At 54.7% G+C, this 17434-nt stretch overlaps 1 protein-coding gene across 5 annotated transcripts in view; it reads right to left on the bottom strand.

The window, feature by feature from the left end:
• RIPOR3 (RIPOR family member 3) overlaps positions 1 to 17434 on the bottom strand; it is a 104356-nt gene that overhangs the window by 31913 nt on the left and 55009 nt on the right. For 3 of the 5 annotated variants that reach the window (XM_032256007.1, XM_032256009.1, XM_032256010.1), the window contains exons 2-3: positions 13887 to 14008; positions 2631 to 2777 (exon numbers count right to left, since the gene is read on the bottom strand). In XM_032256007.1, the coding sequence (XP_032111898.1) occupies positions 2631 to 2777; positions 13887 to 14008 (269 nt within the window). Of the gene's footprint in view, positions 1 to 2630; positions 2778 to 6735; positions 7254 to 13886; positions 14009 to 17434 lie in introns of those variants that run through there. The other 2 variants (XM_032256008.1, XM_032256012.1) reach the window with 2 other exon arrangements.

The following is a 17434-nucleotide window of genomic DNA, read 5'->3' as shown; positions in this document are numbered from 1 at the left end:
AGGCTGTGCGCCCAGCACCACAACAAACGGGTTACAGGGAGGTCCCCAGTTAACTCCCCCACCAGGCCCACAAGTAGGTCCTACTGTTGTTATATGCATTTTATTTATTTTTATTTTGAAACGAGGTCCCACTGTCTGCCAGTCCAGAGTGCAGTGGTATAGTCACAGCTCACTGCAACCTGTGCCTCCCAAGTTCAAACGATTCTTGTGTCTCAGCTTCTTGAGCAGCTGGGACTACAGGCACGCCACCAAACCTGGCTGATTTTTATATTTTTAGTAGAGACGGAGTTTCACCATGTTGGCCAGGTTGGTCTCGAACTCCTTGATCTAGGGTGATCTGTCTGCCTCAGCTTCCCAAAATGCTGGGATTACAGGCGTGAGCTACCATGCCCAACCTAGTATACATATTTTAGAGATGGACAAACCAACCCTTGAAGGTAGCAAGTACCCCAGCCCTGGTCACACAGCAGAGAAGAGGCTGAACCCAGGTTTGAAAGCACACAGTGGCCTCAGATCCCAAAATCTTCACCTCCATGTTATAGCCCTCCCAAGCTGAGGCCCAGCTCACGGGAAGGCCAGCATGGCACACTTCCCTCATGGTCAATGGTCTAGATTTGCCAGCCAGGACAGGAGTCCCATCTTGCTAGATTTGCTGAGTCACCCCAGGAATGTCACTCACGCTCTCTGGGCTATACTGACATCACCTCAAATGTGGAAGAGATAGCTTGTACCAGGCTGCTACTCACTGAGGCGTTGAGCTCTCTGGGAAGAAGCGGATGCCTTGGCCCCAGACAAGTCTCAAACATGTGGTCCTTCAAGGACACAGAAGCTCCCTTCGGAAACACGCCTCTCCCCACCATGCACACCCAGCCCCCACTCCGCACAATCACCGCTCACTGCAGCCTCCACCTCCAGGCTCAGGCAATCTCATTTCAGACTCCCGAGTAGCTGGAACCACAGGTGCATGCAACCATGCCCAGCTAATTTTATGTATTTTTTGTGGAGACAGGGTTTTGCCACGTTGCCATGCTGGTCTCGAACTCCTAGGCTCAAGGAATCCACCTGCCTCAGCCACCCGAAGTCCTGGGATTACGGGGTGAGCCACTACGCCCAGCCAAAGATGTATATTTTGAAAACCGTTTCATTCTAAGGTGGTTTAAACTTTTAATTGACTCTGGTTCCTCTTTGGGCTGCCCCGTCTATAAAAAGAGATGCAGGTAGGAGAGAATTTAGGGTCTAAGTACCACTGTATCTGGGCAAAATCACTCCAGAAACCACTCTTCAGCCCACAAAGGCCCCTGTCATCTGGTCCCCGTCGCCCCGTGACCTCATCCTCTTTCCTTTGGCCCTAGCCACGCTGGCCTCCTTGCTGCACCCCAGGGCCTTTGCATGTGTGGCTACTCTGGCCTGGAATGTTCTTTTGCCATTGTCTGCATGGCTCACTCCTTCACCCCTTCAGGCGTGTGCTCCAGTGTCACCTTCTTAGCAAGGCCTTCCTTCCAACAGCCCAATTTAAAATGAACCCTCCCTGCCTCTGCCAGCTTACCACGGCCTGTTTTCCACTGCAGCCCTTACCACCATCAGACATTCTCTGTGCTTTTTCTGTATTGTGTATCATGCGTCTCTCCCCGACTAGGAGTCAGCTCCTCGGAGGGATAGAGATTTCCTGTGTTTAGTTTACTTCTGTCCCCTGGCCGGACACTCTATATGCCTTAGTAAGTATGTGCGGGCTGCGCTCGGTGGCTTACACCTGTAATCCCAGCACTTTGGGAGGCCGAGGCAAGGAGATTACTTGAGATCAACATGGCAAAACCCTGTATCTACTGATGATACAAAATATCAGCTGGGTGTGGTGGCGTGTACCAGTAGTCCCAGCTGGTCAGGAGGCTGAGACAGGGGAATTGCTTGAACCCCACAGGTGGAGGTGGCAGTGACCCAAGATTGTGCCACTGCACTGGAGCCTGGGTGACAGAGTGTCAAAAAAATAAAAAAATTTGTGGAGTGACTCGCTCTTCCTGGACGAGCCTCAGCCCAGCTCATCAGTCACTCTCTGAGCAAGTCTGTCCCTCGCTGGGACACCCGCTGCCCTGACCTCCTGCATGTGTGAGCTCATGGTACAGGCTCCCACTGCGGGGCCTTTGCCCGTGCCATTGCCTCTGCCGACAACACCCGTCCCCCAGAAGTGAGCATGGCAGCAGCTTTTCAGACTGTTCACGTGTCAGACGCTGGCGGCACCTCCTCGGTGCATACCAGGATCCTCCTCTCCGCCGACGCCCTGGATACACCATCTCTCCATTACCTTTCTTCACTGCACTCAGCACAGGCGGAAGTTCCATGACTGACTGCATGATCGGACTGTATTGCTTCTTTATTGATGGCATCAAATCTGCTCCTCTGTACTTCACGCTCTACAAGCCCAGAGTCCTCCTGCCTTAGTCACTGCCAGGTTCCCAGCACCCAAGGACCAGGCTGAGCACACGCCACACCCTGACCTACATGTTGACTAAATGAATGGCCAGGAACTTAACCTGTCACGTCTTATAGACAGACCCACCCACACTTCCCCAGGAAAAGACAGAAGTGAGGTAGAAGAATGCATTTCTTAGAGGCAACACACAGCCCAGCCTTACTTGAGGCCTCTTTTCAATGCTTCAAAGATCTTCTTCACCTGCTGAGGCTTGGGATCCACACAGACCGACCCCTTCCGCAGCGTGCTGTACATCTTGGAGGATTTTGCAGGCATTCGCAATCTCACAGAATTCCTGCTGATGGACTTTCTGTAAGAAGGGATGGAGGGGAAGAGAGGTCAGAGCAGGGCCCTGACAAAGCCCCCCCGCCAGGGGCAGGCACTTTGGAAATAGTGAGCAGAACCATAGGGAGTCAGGATACCTGGCTCAGTCCCACCCCCATCACCACCAAGCAGTGTGTTCTCCAGAAATGTGTGGAGTTTCCCTTGGCCTCTGCTTTCTCATCTGTGAGATAAGGAGCCCGGGCCGGGTGTGGTGGCTAACACTTGAAATCCCAGCACTTTGGAAGGCTAAGTTGGGTGGATCACCTGAGATCAGGGGTTCAAGACCAGTCTTGCCAACATGGCAAAACCCTGTTTCTACTAAACATATAAAAATTAGCCAGGCAGGGTGGCACGTGCCATAATCCCAGCTACTCCAGAGGCTGAGGCACGAGAATCACTTAAACCCAGAGGCAGAGGTTGCAGTGAGCCGAGACTGCATCACTGCACACCAACCTCAGCAACAGAGTGAGACTCTATCTCAAAAAAAATACAAATAAAAAGAAATAAAAATAAGGAGCCTGGATTTGAAGATTAAAAGAACAGTGATAAAAATCTGGTAACAGAAATGAACTTCCAGCGAGAAATACAATCAAGCAGCCTAAACACCAGTGCTCTCTGATCATAACACTCTGCCTGTGCAGGCAAAGCCATGTGGGAGGCCAAGTCATAGTCCTCTACTTTGCCTGGCATCTGTTAGCTTTACCTGTCCAACATCCATTCCCCTCTCTCTAGCAGTAGCACCTCGATCTTCCTCTGGGGTACCTCCCCAGCTCTGCTTTTGTACTTGTGGTCTGGGGGGTAAGGTAGCCTGACCAGTCAACAAGCGCACACACATTTGCACACGCACACGTGCACGTGGACATTCTCCGGCAAATCCACATCCCAGGCCTGCATTAGTCAACGTATTCTGCTCCTCTGGCCAAGGAGAAGCATGGGGCACAAGCCTGGTCTGTAACCAGCCAGGAGTTCAGCATTCACAGAAGGGAAAAGGGTTTTTTCCCCTGTGGCATTGCTAACTGGGGAACACACGCCTGGGACTTCCAGCCTCCTCCTTTTGCCACCATGTAGGGAGACTGGGGCCAACACGGAGAGGAGCAAAGAGAGTCAGGCCAGATCCACATGCCAGTGAGTTCCTGGATCCAGCTACATCTAAAGCTGAACCTGCCCATGGACTTGGCAGTTGCATGAGCCAGCTGGCTCTCTTTTTTGCTTATCCAGCTGGATTCGGGGGTGTGGACTGGATGATCCTAAGAACTGCCTTTCCATGGTGATGGAAAGGCAGTTTCCATCTGTTGGGTCCCTCAACCTCTACAGACGTAGCAGCATCTCAAGACTGATGACAGGATACGAGGCCAGGACATCCTCATCACAGCAGAGCTGGTTTCCTTGACATCTAAGCCCCTTCCAGGAGCCCATTATTTTCCCACCGGGCGGGAGGACCAGGCTGGCTGATGCAGCCTTTGCTCACCCCCAGATGTGTTGAAGTCCGCTCTTCACTGGCCAGACGCCCTGACACGAGCTATGACTTAATGACAACATTCTCACCAAAGAGACATGGCAGGAATGACTCTTAGAATTAACTTTGACACCAGGTAGTTTTTTGTTTTTTTTTTTAGATGGAGTCTCACTGTCGTCCAGCCTGGAGTGCAATGGTGCCATCTTGGCTCACGGCAACCCCCACCTCCCAGGTTCAAGCGATTCTCCTGCCTCAGCCTCCCAAGTAGTAGCTGGGATTACAGACACACACCACCACACCTGGCTAATTTTTCTAATTTTAGTAGAGATGGGGTTTCACCATGTTGGCCAGGCTGGTCTCAAAATCCTGACCTCAAATAATCCACCTGCCTCAGCCTCCCAAAGTGCTGGATGACAGGCGTGAGCCACAGGGCCTGGGTCGGTGTCAGTTCTTACAGGAGACTACTGGCCCTTCTCTTCCATCTCCTCTTTCCCCAGGGGCAGGAACAAGGATATGCTGAAAGCAGTTTCAACCACAGGCACCAACCCACTCCAAAAGCTGGCTGAGCAACAAGAACGAAGGAATAGGCCCTGAACAGCCCTGTGAAGCAGACCCCCGCTGCCCCCGCATATGCCATCGACCACCCACTTCACACCCACTGCTGTGAACTGTGGAGAGAGAGAGGGAAGAATAACCGATCTTAATCAAGCACCTGTATTCTGGGACTCCTCCTGTCAAAGCAACTTCACCTCTACAACAACTATCCAAGCCTCTGTCGTTTCACCGGTAAAATGGACCACATAATACAGAGGGTGGTGGTAAGAATTCTATTAGATACCAGGCCCAAAGTGTGGCAGAAAGGAAACCTTTTACAAGCGAGCTATTGTTACAATCACCACATTCTATCTGCAGCTATCCCCTGGCTCACGGCTTTGAAAATATCAGGCGCAGCCCAGCGCGGTGGCTCATGCCTGTAAACCCAACACTTTGGGAGGCCAAGGCAGGTGGATCACAAGGTCAGGAGTTCAAGACCAGCCTGGCCAACATGGTGAAACCCCATCTCTACTAAAAATACAAAAATTAGCTGGGTGTGGTGGCGGGTGCCTGTAGTCCCAGCTACTCGGGAGGCTGAGGCAGGAGAATCCCTTGAACCTAGGAGACAGAAGTTGCAGAGAGCTAAGATCGCACCAGTGCTCTCCAGCCTGGAGTGAGACTGTCTCAAATTTAAAATATACATATATATTAGGCACTTGGTAAATATTAAGCTTGGCTGAATGGGGGAAATACAGCGTGCCAAGGGAATTGGAAAACAGAGATCCTGGCCCTGCAGGCAGCTCGGGACAGTGAGTGCATGCCCGGGTGTTCCCAGCCAGGGACAGAGGAACATAATGACAACATTCTCACAAAAGAGACATGGCAGAAACGACTCTTAGTACTAACTGTGGCATCAGAGGGAGCTGGGGGGAGGGGGACCTGGTGCGCTCTGGGGTGGACAGCAAGGAGTAAGGTTTGACCCAAGCAGGCGTGGGGGGCTGCAGAGGGCCTGGACACAGGGCCTCTCTAGCTTTGGGGACCCAGGATGTGTGAGAGGAGAAGGGCAGCTCCCAGAGAAAGCCCAGCTTCCCACACCTTTACAATGACACGTAATGTCTCTGTAGAGCAGAGAAACTGAGCTCAGGCCAGGGCTACTGGGTTGCTGAACAGCTGACACCACGAGCCCAAGGGCTCCGGGGGCTTCGTGAGAACACATGGGCCGTCGGTAACTGTGGACACCTGCTACCGCCAGGAGCACGCTGAGGGTTTTATAGAAGTATCTCGACTTTCACAACCACCCTATGAGACAGGTATTGTTATTATTTTGAGAAAAAGTTTGTTCTGTCGCACAGGCTGAAGTGCAATGGCACCATCTCGGCTCACTGCAACCTCCACCTCCCAGGTTCAAGCAATTCTCCTGCCTCAGCCTCCCGAGTAGCTGGGATTACAGGCACGTGCTACCATGCCTGGCTAACTTTTGTATTTTTAGTAGAAGCAGGGTTTCACCTTTTTGGTTGGGCTGGTCTCAAACTCCTGACCTCAGGTGATCTGCCCACCTCAGTCTCCCAAAGGGCTGGGATTGCAGGCATGAGCCACTGAGCCTGGCCATTTGAATATATTTCATGTCAAGTGATGTTTTCCAAAGCCTAGAGGGGCTGTGCTCCCTCCTCCCCTCACCCTCCCTGAGGCCCCATCGCCCACCTCTTGAACTGGGCCCTCCGAAAGGTTAACATCTCCAGGCTGGCAGACATGGGCAGGGCTCCAGCCTCAGGGAGAGGCATGTTTCCAACAGTCAGGGCCCCCGGCAGGCCAGCAGCAGGCAGGGGGGCAGGCAGCTCAGAGGTGGGGCTGCAGGAGCCTGCTCACTATCCGCTCCCCAGGGCCCACGCTCCCCAGCAGGTGTGTACCCTCGGCCCAGCCCCGCTTTCATCCACCCTTGATGCCGCAGCCGTACCTGGACGCACTTGCTCCCGGGAAAGCTCTGAGCCCAGTGCCCCTATGTCTGGGCTTCAGCAGGACAGGTGCAGTGGTCACTGAGGGCCTGCCGACCCAGGAAGGTGATGCACAGGCAGCCTCCAGATGGCAAAATCAGGCTGCATGTCTGGCCCGGGTGTCACAGAAGCCAGGGCAGGGACAGCCTCTGGGGCCGGATGTTTCACCAGCTCTGGGAGGACTCAGTAAATATTAAACAGCCCCCGGCATGCCAGACAAGTTTCCAGACAGGCACATGCACCCCGCTGGTCCCAGCCCTCACGTGAGGTCACTACGGCAGTCCTTCTGCCTGGTGTGGTGGGCAGAGGCCTTGGCGTGTGACCATTGCAAGCACAGGCCCCTCGAGCAGAGCTGGACTCAGGTCCCGCGCCTGCCCCCAGCCTCCAGGTGGGGCAATTATAGGACTGGCTGCACAAGCTTCAGGTGAAGACTCCACACAACAAACACGTGAGCCAACCATTTACCCAGGTGCCTGGCGGCGCCGGACACTTGTTGCTGGTGACAGGCCACGTGAGCCAACCATTTACCCAGGTGCCTGGCGGCGCCAGACACTTGGTGCTGGTGACAGGCCGGCACTCGGCACTTGCCAATTTTAAGCTCTTGTCTCAGCGCTTTTCTTTTTTTTTGAGATGGAGTTTCACTCGTGTTGCCCAGGCTGGAGTGCAATAGAGCAATCTCGGCTCACCTCAATCTCTGCCTCCCAGGTTCAAGCAATACTCCTGCCTCAGCCTCCTGAGTAGCTGGGATTACAGGCCCCCCACCACCACACCCGGCTAATTTTTGTATTTTTAGTGGAGACGGGGTTTCATCATATTGGCCAGGCTGGTCTCGAACTCCTGATTTCACGATCTGCCTGCCTCGGCCTCGCAAAGTGCTGGGATTACAGGTGTGAGCTACCGAGCCCAGTGCCTTTTTTTTTTTTTTGAGACGGAGTTTCACTCTTGTTACCCAGGCTGGAGTGCAATGGTGCGATCTCGGCTCACCGCAACCTCTGCCACCTGGGTTCAGGCAATTCTCCTGCCTCAGCCTCCTGAGTAGCTGGGATTACAGGCACGCGCCACCATGCCCAGCTAATTTTTTGTATTTTTAGTAGAGACGGGGTTTCACTGTGTTGACCAGGATGGTCTTGATCTCTTGACCTCGTGATCCACCCGCCTCGGCCTCCCAAAGTGCTGGGATTACAGGCTTGAGTCACCGTGCCCGGCCCACCTTTTTTTTTTTTTAATTGAGACAAGGTCTTGCTCTATCTCCCAGGCTGGAGTACGGTGGCATGATCTCAGCTCACGGCAGCCTCGACCTACTGGGCTCAAGCGATCCTCCCACCTGAGCCTCCTGAGTAGCTGGGGGGATCACAGGAGTGCACCATCACACTTGGCTAATTTTTTTGTATTTTTGGTGGAGACAGGGTTGCACCATGTTGCCCAGGCTGGTCTTGAATCCCTGAGCTCAAGTGATCCGCCCACCTCCACCTCCCAAAGTGCCGGGATTACAGGCCCACCTGACCTGCTCTTGGTGCTTTACATGTAGGGACTTATTCCTCCTGACACAGTCTTTGATGTCAGGCCCCGGCACAGTCCAGGAAACTGAGCTTGCATCCCTCCCCTCTGGCTGCAGAGTCTGAGCTTGACAGCATCACAGGCAGGGTCGGATAGGAGCCGCCTCTTTCTCCAGCCGCCTCTCCTTGAAAATTAAGGCCTGCTATTTCGTTTTCACACCCACACTTCTTAGCCATCCCAACAGAGGAATTCCCAAGCTGAGGAGGATGTCCCAGTGGCTCCTGGCTCAGGGAGTACCTGCCTGACCGCCTGGGGGTGGAAGACCTGGCTGAGGAGGGGAGGAAAGGGGGAAGGGCGGCCATGCCTGTCAACTGGAATAGAATGGAGCAGTGTCAGGGCCTGGCCTCCTCTCATCTCTCTATCCTCCCACCCCCCAAGTCCAGCTCTTGGGAAATGGCCTTATTATAGCAATCATTCACACTTTAGTATAAGATTTCCCCACCAGGTTACTTCATCAAGTGAGTTATCCAGTTGTGGAATAAAAAGCCCTGTCTCGGCCACACACGGTGGCTCACGCCTGTAATCCCGGCATTTTGGGAGGCTGAGGTGGGCAGATCACCTGAAGTGAGGAGTTCAAGGCCAGCCTGGCCAACATAGTGAAACTGTCTCTACTAAAAATACAAAAATTAGCCAGGCGTGGTGGCAGACACCTGTAATCCCAGCTGCTTGGGAGGCTGAGGCGGGAGAATCGCTTGAAACCAGGAGGCGGAGGTTGCGGTGGGCTGAGATCACACCACTGCACTCCAGCCTGGGCAACAAGAGCGAAACTCCGTCTCAGGAAAAAAAAAAAAAGCCCTGTCTATAGCGAAAGGGGTTTCCAGATGCCAGGGTGGGGGTCAACGTGGGGGTGGGAAGAAAGGGGGCATTGCCCACCCTCCCCATGCAGAGCCCTGCCCTCCCGCCGGGCTGTTTGCCTTGGCGGTGCGGCTGCATTTCGGCCTGCTCGGGTTGCCAGGGAACAAGGCCAGAAGGTGAGGCCTGAAACCCAATCAGGCTGTCCAGCCCTGGCTCCAAGGGTCCAGACGCCAGGGAGCTCGACGGAGACAGGAAGTTAAAAATAGATGTACTCTCTCCCTGTCAGTGTGGTCAGCTTCTTCCTCACCCTTGCACAAGGTGGGCCGCAGAGGCGGAGGCCAGGTGGGGGCTGCCCAGGGACCTCTGGATCAGCCCAGGCCCAGCATCCTCTGGAATCTCTGACAATGGGGTGGGCAGCCGGAGGGGTCCGGGATACTTATAGCCATCGGGGTTGTCTTTCCTAGACTAGGACTTGGACACTATGGGACCCTTGCTGATGGCCAGCGAACCCAGGCATCAAGGGGATGGGTCACCTCTGTCCTCCTTCCTCCCAAAGGACTGAGCCCAGGAATTCAGGAAGGGGCCAACGAGAGAGAGGGGCCCAGCGTGGGGGCACTTTCTGGCAGAGCTCCCCTTTAGGGTCTGAGGGGACATTTCCCAGGGATGCAGGACATTCAGAGGCCCTCATAGGCCTGGCAGGAGGACAGCTGCAGGCAAGGCCAACTACGGAATTCGCAGGGTCTAATGCAAAATAAAAATGCAAGGCTCTTTATTCAAAGTTTATTTTATTTATTTATTTATATATTTTTTTTTGAGACGGAGTTTCGCTCTTGTTACCCAGGCTGGAGTGCAATGGCGCGATCTCGGCTCACCACAACCTCCGCCTCCTGGGTTCAGGCAATTCTCCTGCCTCAGCCTCCTGAGTAGCTGGGATTACAGGCATGTGCCACCATGCCCAGCTAATGTTTTGTATTTTTAGTAGAGACGGGGTTTCACTGTGTTGACCAGGATGGTCTCGATCTCTTGACCTCGTGATCCACCCGCCTTGGCCTCCCAAAGTGCTGGGATTACAGGCTTGAGCCACCGCGCCTGGCCAATTCAAAGTTTATTAAGAATTTTGGGCTGTATGCGGTGGCTCACACCTGTAATCCTAGCACTTTGGGAGGCCGAAGGGGGTGGATCACCTGAGGTCAGGAGTTCAAGACCAGCTTGGTCAACATGGTGAAACCCTGTCTCTACTAAAAATACAAAAATTAGCCTGGTGTGTGACACACACCTGTAATCCCAGCTACTCAGAAGGCTGAGGCAGGAGAATTGCTTGAACCTGGGAGGTAGAAGTTGCAGTGAGCTGAAATCGCACCACTGAACTCCAGCCTGGGTACAAAGTGAGACTCCATCTCCAAAAAAAAAGTAATTTTGGCTGGGCACAGTAGTTCACACCTGTAATCCCAAAACTTTGGGAGGTAGAGGTGGGTGGATCACCAGAGGCCAGGAGTTCGAGACCAGCCTGACCAACATGGTAAAACCCTACCTCTACTAAAAATACAAAAATTAGCTGGGTGGTTTGGGTGTGGTGGCTCACACCTGTAATCCCAGCACTTTTGAAGGTTGAGGAGGGCCAATCACCTGAGGTCAGGAGTTCAAGACCAGCCTGACCAACATGGAGAAACCCTGTCTCTACTAAAACTACAAAATTAGCCAGGCGTGGTGGCACACACCTGTGATCCCAGCTACTTGGGAGGCTGAGGCAGAAGAATGACTTGAACCCAAGAGGCAGAGACTTCGGTGAGCCGAGATTGCACCATTGCACACCTGGACAACAGAGCAAGACTCTGTCTCAAAAAAACCCAAAAAAAGTTTATTAAGCATTTCTACTTAGGAGGCTGGGGTGGGAGGATCACCTGAACCAAGGAGGTCAAGGCTGCAGTGAATAGAGATCGCACCCCAACCTGGGCGACAGAGACCCCTGCCTCAAAAATAACAAAAATTTCTAAAGCACGACCGCAAAGCATTGAATACAGTGCAGAGCGCAGGCTGCGAGCTCATGAAGCTGGCCTTGGCTTTGGGGTCTGCAGAGCCTCCCCCTCCTTCCAGACCACACTGTTGGGGGTCCCAACAGTGCTTCAGTGGACCAGCCCACTCCAGAGCACACAGCTTAGAGAGGGTCACCTGGGCCAGATGACGCCCTGGCCAGGTAACCTGCACAGCTGACCTTCCAGCCTTGATGACAGGCCCCAACAAGGGGGTGGAGGACCCTGATAAAGCCCGGGAAGAGGCAGCTCAGAAATGGTTAAGTCGAGAAACAGCCTCATTTCCTTGACAGTTTATACTTAACTCCCGTCTCAGCAACACTTAAGAAACGAAGGGTCCTCCCCTCTCCCTGACCACTGTCACACGTGCCAGCTACACACCTGCTTTCTGTCCCTTAAAGCTCATTCCCACCCAGGACATCAGCACCCCCTGTTGCCTCCCCCACCAAAGGCTTCCCGGCCCACCCCCACCTGCACACGTGCAGGTCCACTTCTTCTGTCCCTTCCTGCCTCGGCTCCCCGTGCCCCTGCCTCGTTGGGCTCTCCGGGGAGACCCCGGCTGCCCTCCCCCGCTCCCATTTCAGTTCCCTCACAGCACTGCCTCCAGCTGGAGCTGTCTCAGTTATCGTTGGCTTATTGTTTGCTGCCACCAGCTCCCAGGACGGTGGGGCCTGGGTCTGTCCCCAGAGCCCGGGACAGGGCTAGAGTCAGTGCTCCGTGACCATCTGCTGCGTGAACAGGGGTTCCTAAGGTGCTTCCAGCTGAACCCTGGGGTCCTGGTACCCAGCCCCCATGGGAAGGGAGCCCTGGGGAAAGGTGAGTGAACTGGGAGGGCTGACCTCAGGGGGTGGACGTGGGGTCTGATCCCAGCAGTAAAGGCCCCTGGGAAAGAGCTCAGGAGCATGCACAGAAGCCACCTGGCCTACTCTGGGGCTCAGGGTCCTCCCCCAGGACCTGGCAGGAAGTCAACACCTGCAGGCAGTTCAGCAGGAACTGGAGGTGGGGGAGTGGGACAGGAGCTCCACGGGAAGGGCAGGGAGGCTGGCGTGGCTGGAGCCCAGGGAAGAAACGAGACTGCCGGGGCCAGGTCCCAGGGGCCTCTAGGCGAGGAGGGCACTGGGTTGCATTCTGAGCAGGATGGGAATCTTTGCAGGGTTTCAAGTCGGGGAAGAGCATGGTGGAGTTTGGTTGTCGACTGACTCACTGACCTACTGGGTTCTGTACTCTGCTCTGGCTGGGGCCCTCCACCTGTTCACCCCATCAGCTCAGACAGACAGAGGTTTGGCCCCTTCAGGATGTCGGAAAACTGCCCCACTCCCCAGCCTGCCCACTGGCAAATGGTTCCCCAGGGGCTTGCACAGTGCCTGGCATGAGGCCCTGGAGCCAGGGGACAGCAGGCCTGAGCTCCTCGGGCTATGGCCTCTGGGAGCAGAAACAACCTTCCTCCCAGTAACTTAGTACCTGAAGCCAGAGAGGAGACACAGGATGGGCAGCAGGCAGGGCCTGGCCAGCCAGCACCCCACCCCCCGGGAACTCGCAGGCTCAGTGCTGCCCCCCAGGCCCATCTGTGTCAAGCCTGCTCCCTCATCTGATAACCCCCAACACCCCGGCTGCACCGGCTGCTGGCCCTGCCTCCCTCGTGGTTCCTTCCTGACAGCCCCGCCAGCAGGGCGCACCATGATTCCCATAGTTCAGATGAGGACAAGGCTGGAGCGGTGAAGTCACGGGCCCCAGGTCACAGAGCCAGGAGAGGTGGCACCATTGCCTAATCTTTCTGACAGGAAGGACATTCCTTCCCAACCCTGCTCTTAGGAGACCCAACCCTGGGCCAGTTTTGCTGTGTGACCTTGGGCCAGCAGCTCCACCTATCTGAGTCTCTGGTTTTTTGGGTTTTTGTTTTTGGTTTTGGCTTTTTTGGGTTTGTGTGTGGTTTTGTTTGTTTGTTTTGAGATGGCATCTCACTCTGTCACCTAGGCTGGAGTGTAGTGGCACCTCCGCCTCCTGGGTTCAAGTGAACCTCCCACCTCAGCGTCCCAAGTAACTGGGATTGCAGGCACCCGCCATCACACCCAGCTAGTTTTTGCATTTTTAGTAGAGATGGGATTTTACCATGCTGGCCAGGCTGGTTTTGAACTTCTGATCTCAAGTGATCCACCTGCCTTGGCCTCCCAAAATGTTGGAATTACAGGCATGAGCCACCGTGCCAAGCCTGGTTTTTTGGTTTTTCAAAAAATTTTTTGGAGAGATGGGGTCGTGCTATGTTGTCCAGGCTGGTCTTGAGTTCCTGAGCTCAAGTGATCCTCCTGCCTCAGCCTCCCAAAGTGCTGGGATTATAGGTGTGAGCCACGGTGCCCAGCCAGAGCCCCAGTTTTTTTTTTTTTTTTAATCGGCCAAGTAGACCTGCTAAGCTCAGGCAGATCAACTACTTGAGTATTTGAAATGTTAACTGTTCAGGTCTCAAGGAAATGATAGATTCATGAAACACACACACACACGCTCTCTCTCTCTCCTCTCTCCCCCTCCTTTCTCCTCTCTCTCTCTCCCCCCTCCTTTTCTCCTCCCTCCCTCTCTCTCTCTCTCTCCTCTCTCTCTGGCTTGGGCTGCAAGCCGGCCTGAGAGTGAGCCTTCAGATCTGTCAACAGAAGAAGATGTCCCTGCCCTGCCCCAGCCCATTAACAAGCCCCCTGCCCTTCACCCTTACCCCCCCACACACGCAGGATACCAGAACTTACGCGATCCTCCGGCTCTGCGCGCTGCTGAAGCCTGCGAAGGAGGCGCTCCGGCCCACAACCCCCACGGTCCCTGTGTCCCCAGGGGACAGGAACCGCAACCTCACCGACATGGCGGTCACCTGCTAGGAGAGAACAGGGGGGTCAGCCTGGTACCACCACACAGTGAGTGCTGCCCGCAAGCTGGCCACCTTCCACCACCACCTCCAGGCCTCACAATGGCCCCAGAGAGTGGTGGCAGCTGGTACTGTGCCCAGCTCACAGATCAGCAAACTGAGGTCCTATCAGGTTAGGGGACCTGCTGGGGAACAACGGTGGGAGCAGAATTCGAACCCAGGTGTCTGTACTCTTTTACTCTGAGCTCAGGTCCTTAATGCCCGGCCATGCTGCCTCCCAGAGCAGGGGACGGCGCCTCCTGAACAGCCCCTCCCGCCCAGCTACTCCTCTCCCCTCCTCCAGCCCTCCCTGAGCACCTAACGCAGGTGCACTCTGCAAGGCAGGCCAAGTCCCCCACCCTCAAGGGCCCCGGCTCAGCAGGGAGGCCCACCCACAGCTGAATAGTTACAAGACAGAGTCGGTGTTGGAGTGACGGGGGTGCCCAGGGGGCATCTGACCCCTCAGTGGAGAGGCACCCAAGAGCTGAGGAGGAAGGCTGAGGTGGGGTAAAAGGGAAGGGTGTCTGAGGCCAAGGGAACAGCGGGGGCAAAGTCCAGGATGCATGAGGGGACTTGGTGTCATCCAGAAACAGCAAGACGCTCAGTGGGCTAAAGATGAGGTCAGAGAGCCCGGTGAGGTGGCTCATGCCTATAATCCCAGCACTTTGGGAGGCTGAGGTGGACGGGTCACGTTGAGGTTGGGAGTTCAAGACCAGCATGACCAACATGGAGAAACTCTGTCTCTAGTAAAAATATAAAATTAGCTGGGTGTGGTGGTGCACGCCTGTCATCCTAGCTACTCGGGAGGCTGAGGCAGAATCGCTTAAACCCGGAGGCAGAGGTTGCGGTGAGCCGAGATTGCACCGCTGCACTCCAGGCTACGGAACAAGAGCAAAACTCAGTCTCAAAAAAAAGAAAATAGATGAGATCAGAGAGACCGACAGGGCTCAGGTCCCGAGGGGCCTCGGTAGCCCCAAGGAGGCTTACAATTGGCCTTACAATGGGGCACAGGTGACCGGGAGCCATGGGAGGGTTTTGAGCAGGGGGTGACAAAGTGCGATTCACATGAAGCCCAGCTGCTGGTGTCGAGGGCTGCTTCCGCTCCCATCCCTCGCTGTGTCTCCGACCTGTCCTGCGTTGGGGTCAAGTCCCAGCCCTGGCCACCTTCTCTTTTTTCCAAACCATCTCTAGATTGGGAAAATGCCACCCTATCCTCTGAGAATATAGATCAGCGTCTTCCAGCACAGGCAGCGGGAAAGTTCTCTTTCATATCTAACCTACATCTCTGCTGCTACAGTTTCATACTTTACTCCTTCGCCAGGGTGGTGTTAACCCAAGGATTCCAGGGGCCCCACTGCCCGGACCAAACCTACAGAAAAGCTCCAGTCCACCAACCCTCATATTCCTGCACGATGAGACCCCAATATTCCAACATCCCTTTCCCCCAGCAGGCAAGTCCACCCGCCACACCTTTGTTCACATGGGGGCCTCGGCCTGGAAAACTTCCTCTACCAAGCTACATCTGCCCAGCATCTACTATTGCACCTCCTGGCAGACCCATGCCGCCTCCACAAGCCTCCTCCTCCCATACGCCACCACCCCACAGCCCCTCGTGCGCTGTACATAGGAAAGCTTGGCAGCAAAGAGGGTGGACCTGGGCTCAGATCCCAGCTGTGCCACTCACAGGCTCTGGGCCTCAGTGATCACAAGAGTAAAATGGGAATTCAGAAAGGACCTCCCACGGAGACTGCTGGAAGGACCAAGGAGAGCATGTACTGAGAGCCCACAGTGTGCAAGAGACACGTTATAAGAGCTGGCTGTCTCTGTGCAATTTGCTAAGACCCCGCCCTGCAGGTAAGCCAGGTGAGCCAGGTGACCCAGATGAGCCAGGTGACCCAGGGAGAGCCAGCAGCTTCTAGCCCTGATGGAAGGTGGCAAGCATTTGCTGCCCACTCGCTGTGTGGCAAGCCTGGTGCCCCACGGGTGGCTACGAATCCATGAGCTGCTATGAATCCATCACCAGCAGTGTTGTGTACAGATGGGGAAGTTGAGGCATCATTCATCAAGTGCTCATTACTAAGCTAGCCCTGCACTAAAGGCTTTGTGTAAATTATGAAATTCACACAACCCTCTTAAGAACAGGAGCTTTTGATGATCTAATTCCATAGATGAGGAAACCGAGGCTCAGGCAGGTGACAAGACTAGCCTGGAGACCCCAGCAGGGAGCCTGAGCACTGGGTTTAGAACCCGATGATGTCCAATGACAGAGCTTGTTATTGCACGTGGTCTTACCTGAGGTCGGGAGTCCCTTGCGCTGGGGCCCCCCACACCGTAGAGAGGTCCCCTACATAGCCCCCGCCTGTGCTGTGCTAAGCCAGCTTGCACCAGCTCACAAGAGTCAACTGGGCCGGGCACAGTGACCTCACACCTGTAATCCTAGCACTTTGGGAGGCCGAGGCGGGCAGACTGCCTAAGCTCAGGAGTTCAAGACCAGCCTAGGCTATGTGGTGAAACCCTGCCTATGAAAATACAAAAAATTAGCCAGGCGTGGTGGCAGGAGCCTTTAATCCCAGCTATTCGGGAGGCTGAGGCAGGAGAATTGCTTGAACCCAGGAGGTAAAGGTTGCAGTGAGCTGAGATCACACCACTGCACTCCAGCCCGGACAACAGAGCAAGACTCTGACTCAAAAAAAAGAAAGAAAAAAAACCAGTCAACTGTTAAATGTTCGGGAATTTTGTGAGCCTGTTGACATCACGCTGGTGATTTGAAATCAATCATAGTAGGAGCATTTACACCACGGAAATCGGCAAATTCTACAAGTTAGGACTTTCTGTCTGCTGGTCATTATACGTCAATGAGCTCCTCACTGCTATTATTGCCCCTATCAGCACCTATGCAGGGGCAGGGAAGCTGCTCAAACTGCTTGATCCACCCCCCCACACCCCTCATCCACCCACCTAGCACCCCACCCCCGCCCCGCCAAGCCAGGCAAGGGAACAGAAGGAATAGGGAGGGAGTCCCCAAGGTGAGCGGCTGGGATGTGGACCCCGGAGCCAGCCTGGGGACTGAGCTGGAAGGGCCTCCCCACGCCTCTCTCTGCACCTCCCGGTCAGAAGCCTTCTGGGCCGTTCCTGGAACTTCACCCCAGTCACTCCACTTCAAGGTCAGAGAGGAGGACAATTGCTAAGCAGTTCCTCCACATTCAACGCTCGGAACAAGCCCTGGGTTCTCCCGCTCAGAGTGAGAGAGAAGAGGATGAAGGAGGAGAACTAAGCTTGGTGCAGAGCTGACCGCCTGCCGTGGTCACCCACAGCTCTGGGGCGGGTCAGTGGCTCCATTTTTCATCTGAGGAAAGAAAGTCTCTGTGAGGTGAGAGGCTACTCAGAGACACACAT

Source organism: Sapajus apella, unplaced genomic scaffold (assembly GCF_009761245.1).
Source record: "Sapajus apella isolate SASKATOON/1434 unplaced genomic scaffold, GSC_monkey_1.0 scaffold92, whole genome shotgun sequence".
In the NCBI taxonomy this organism is placed as follows: domain Eukaryota; kingdom Metazoa; phylum Chordata; class Mammalia; order Primates; family Cebidae; genus Sapajus; species Sapajus apella.
This window is presented reverse-complemented; position numbering and strand designations above follow the sequence as displayed.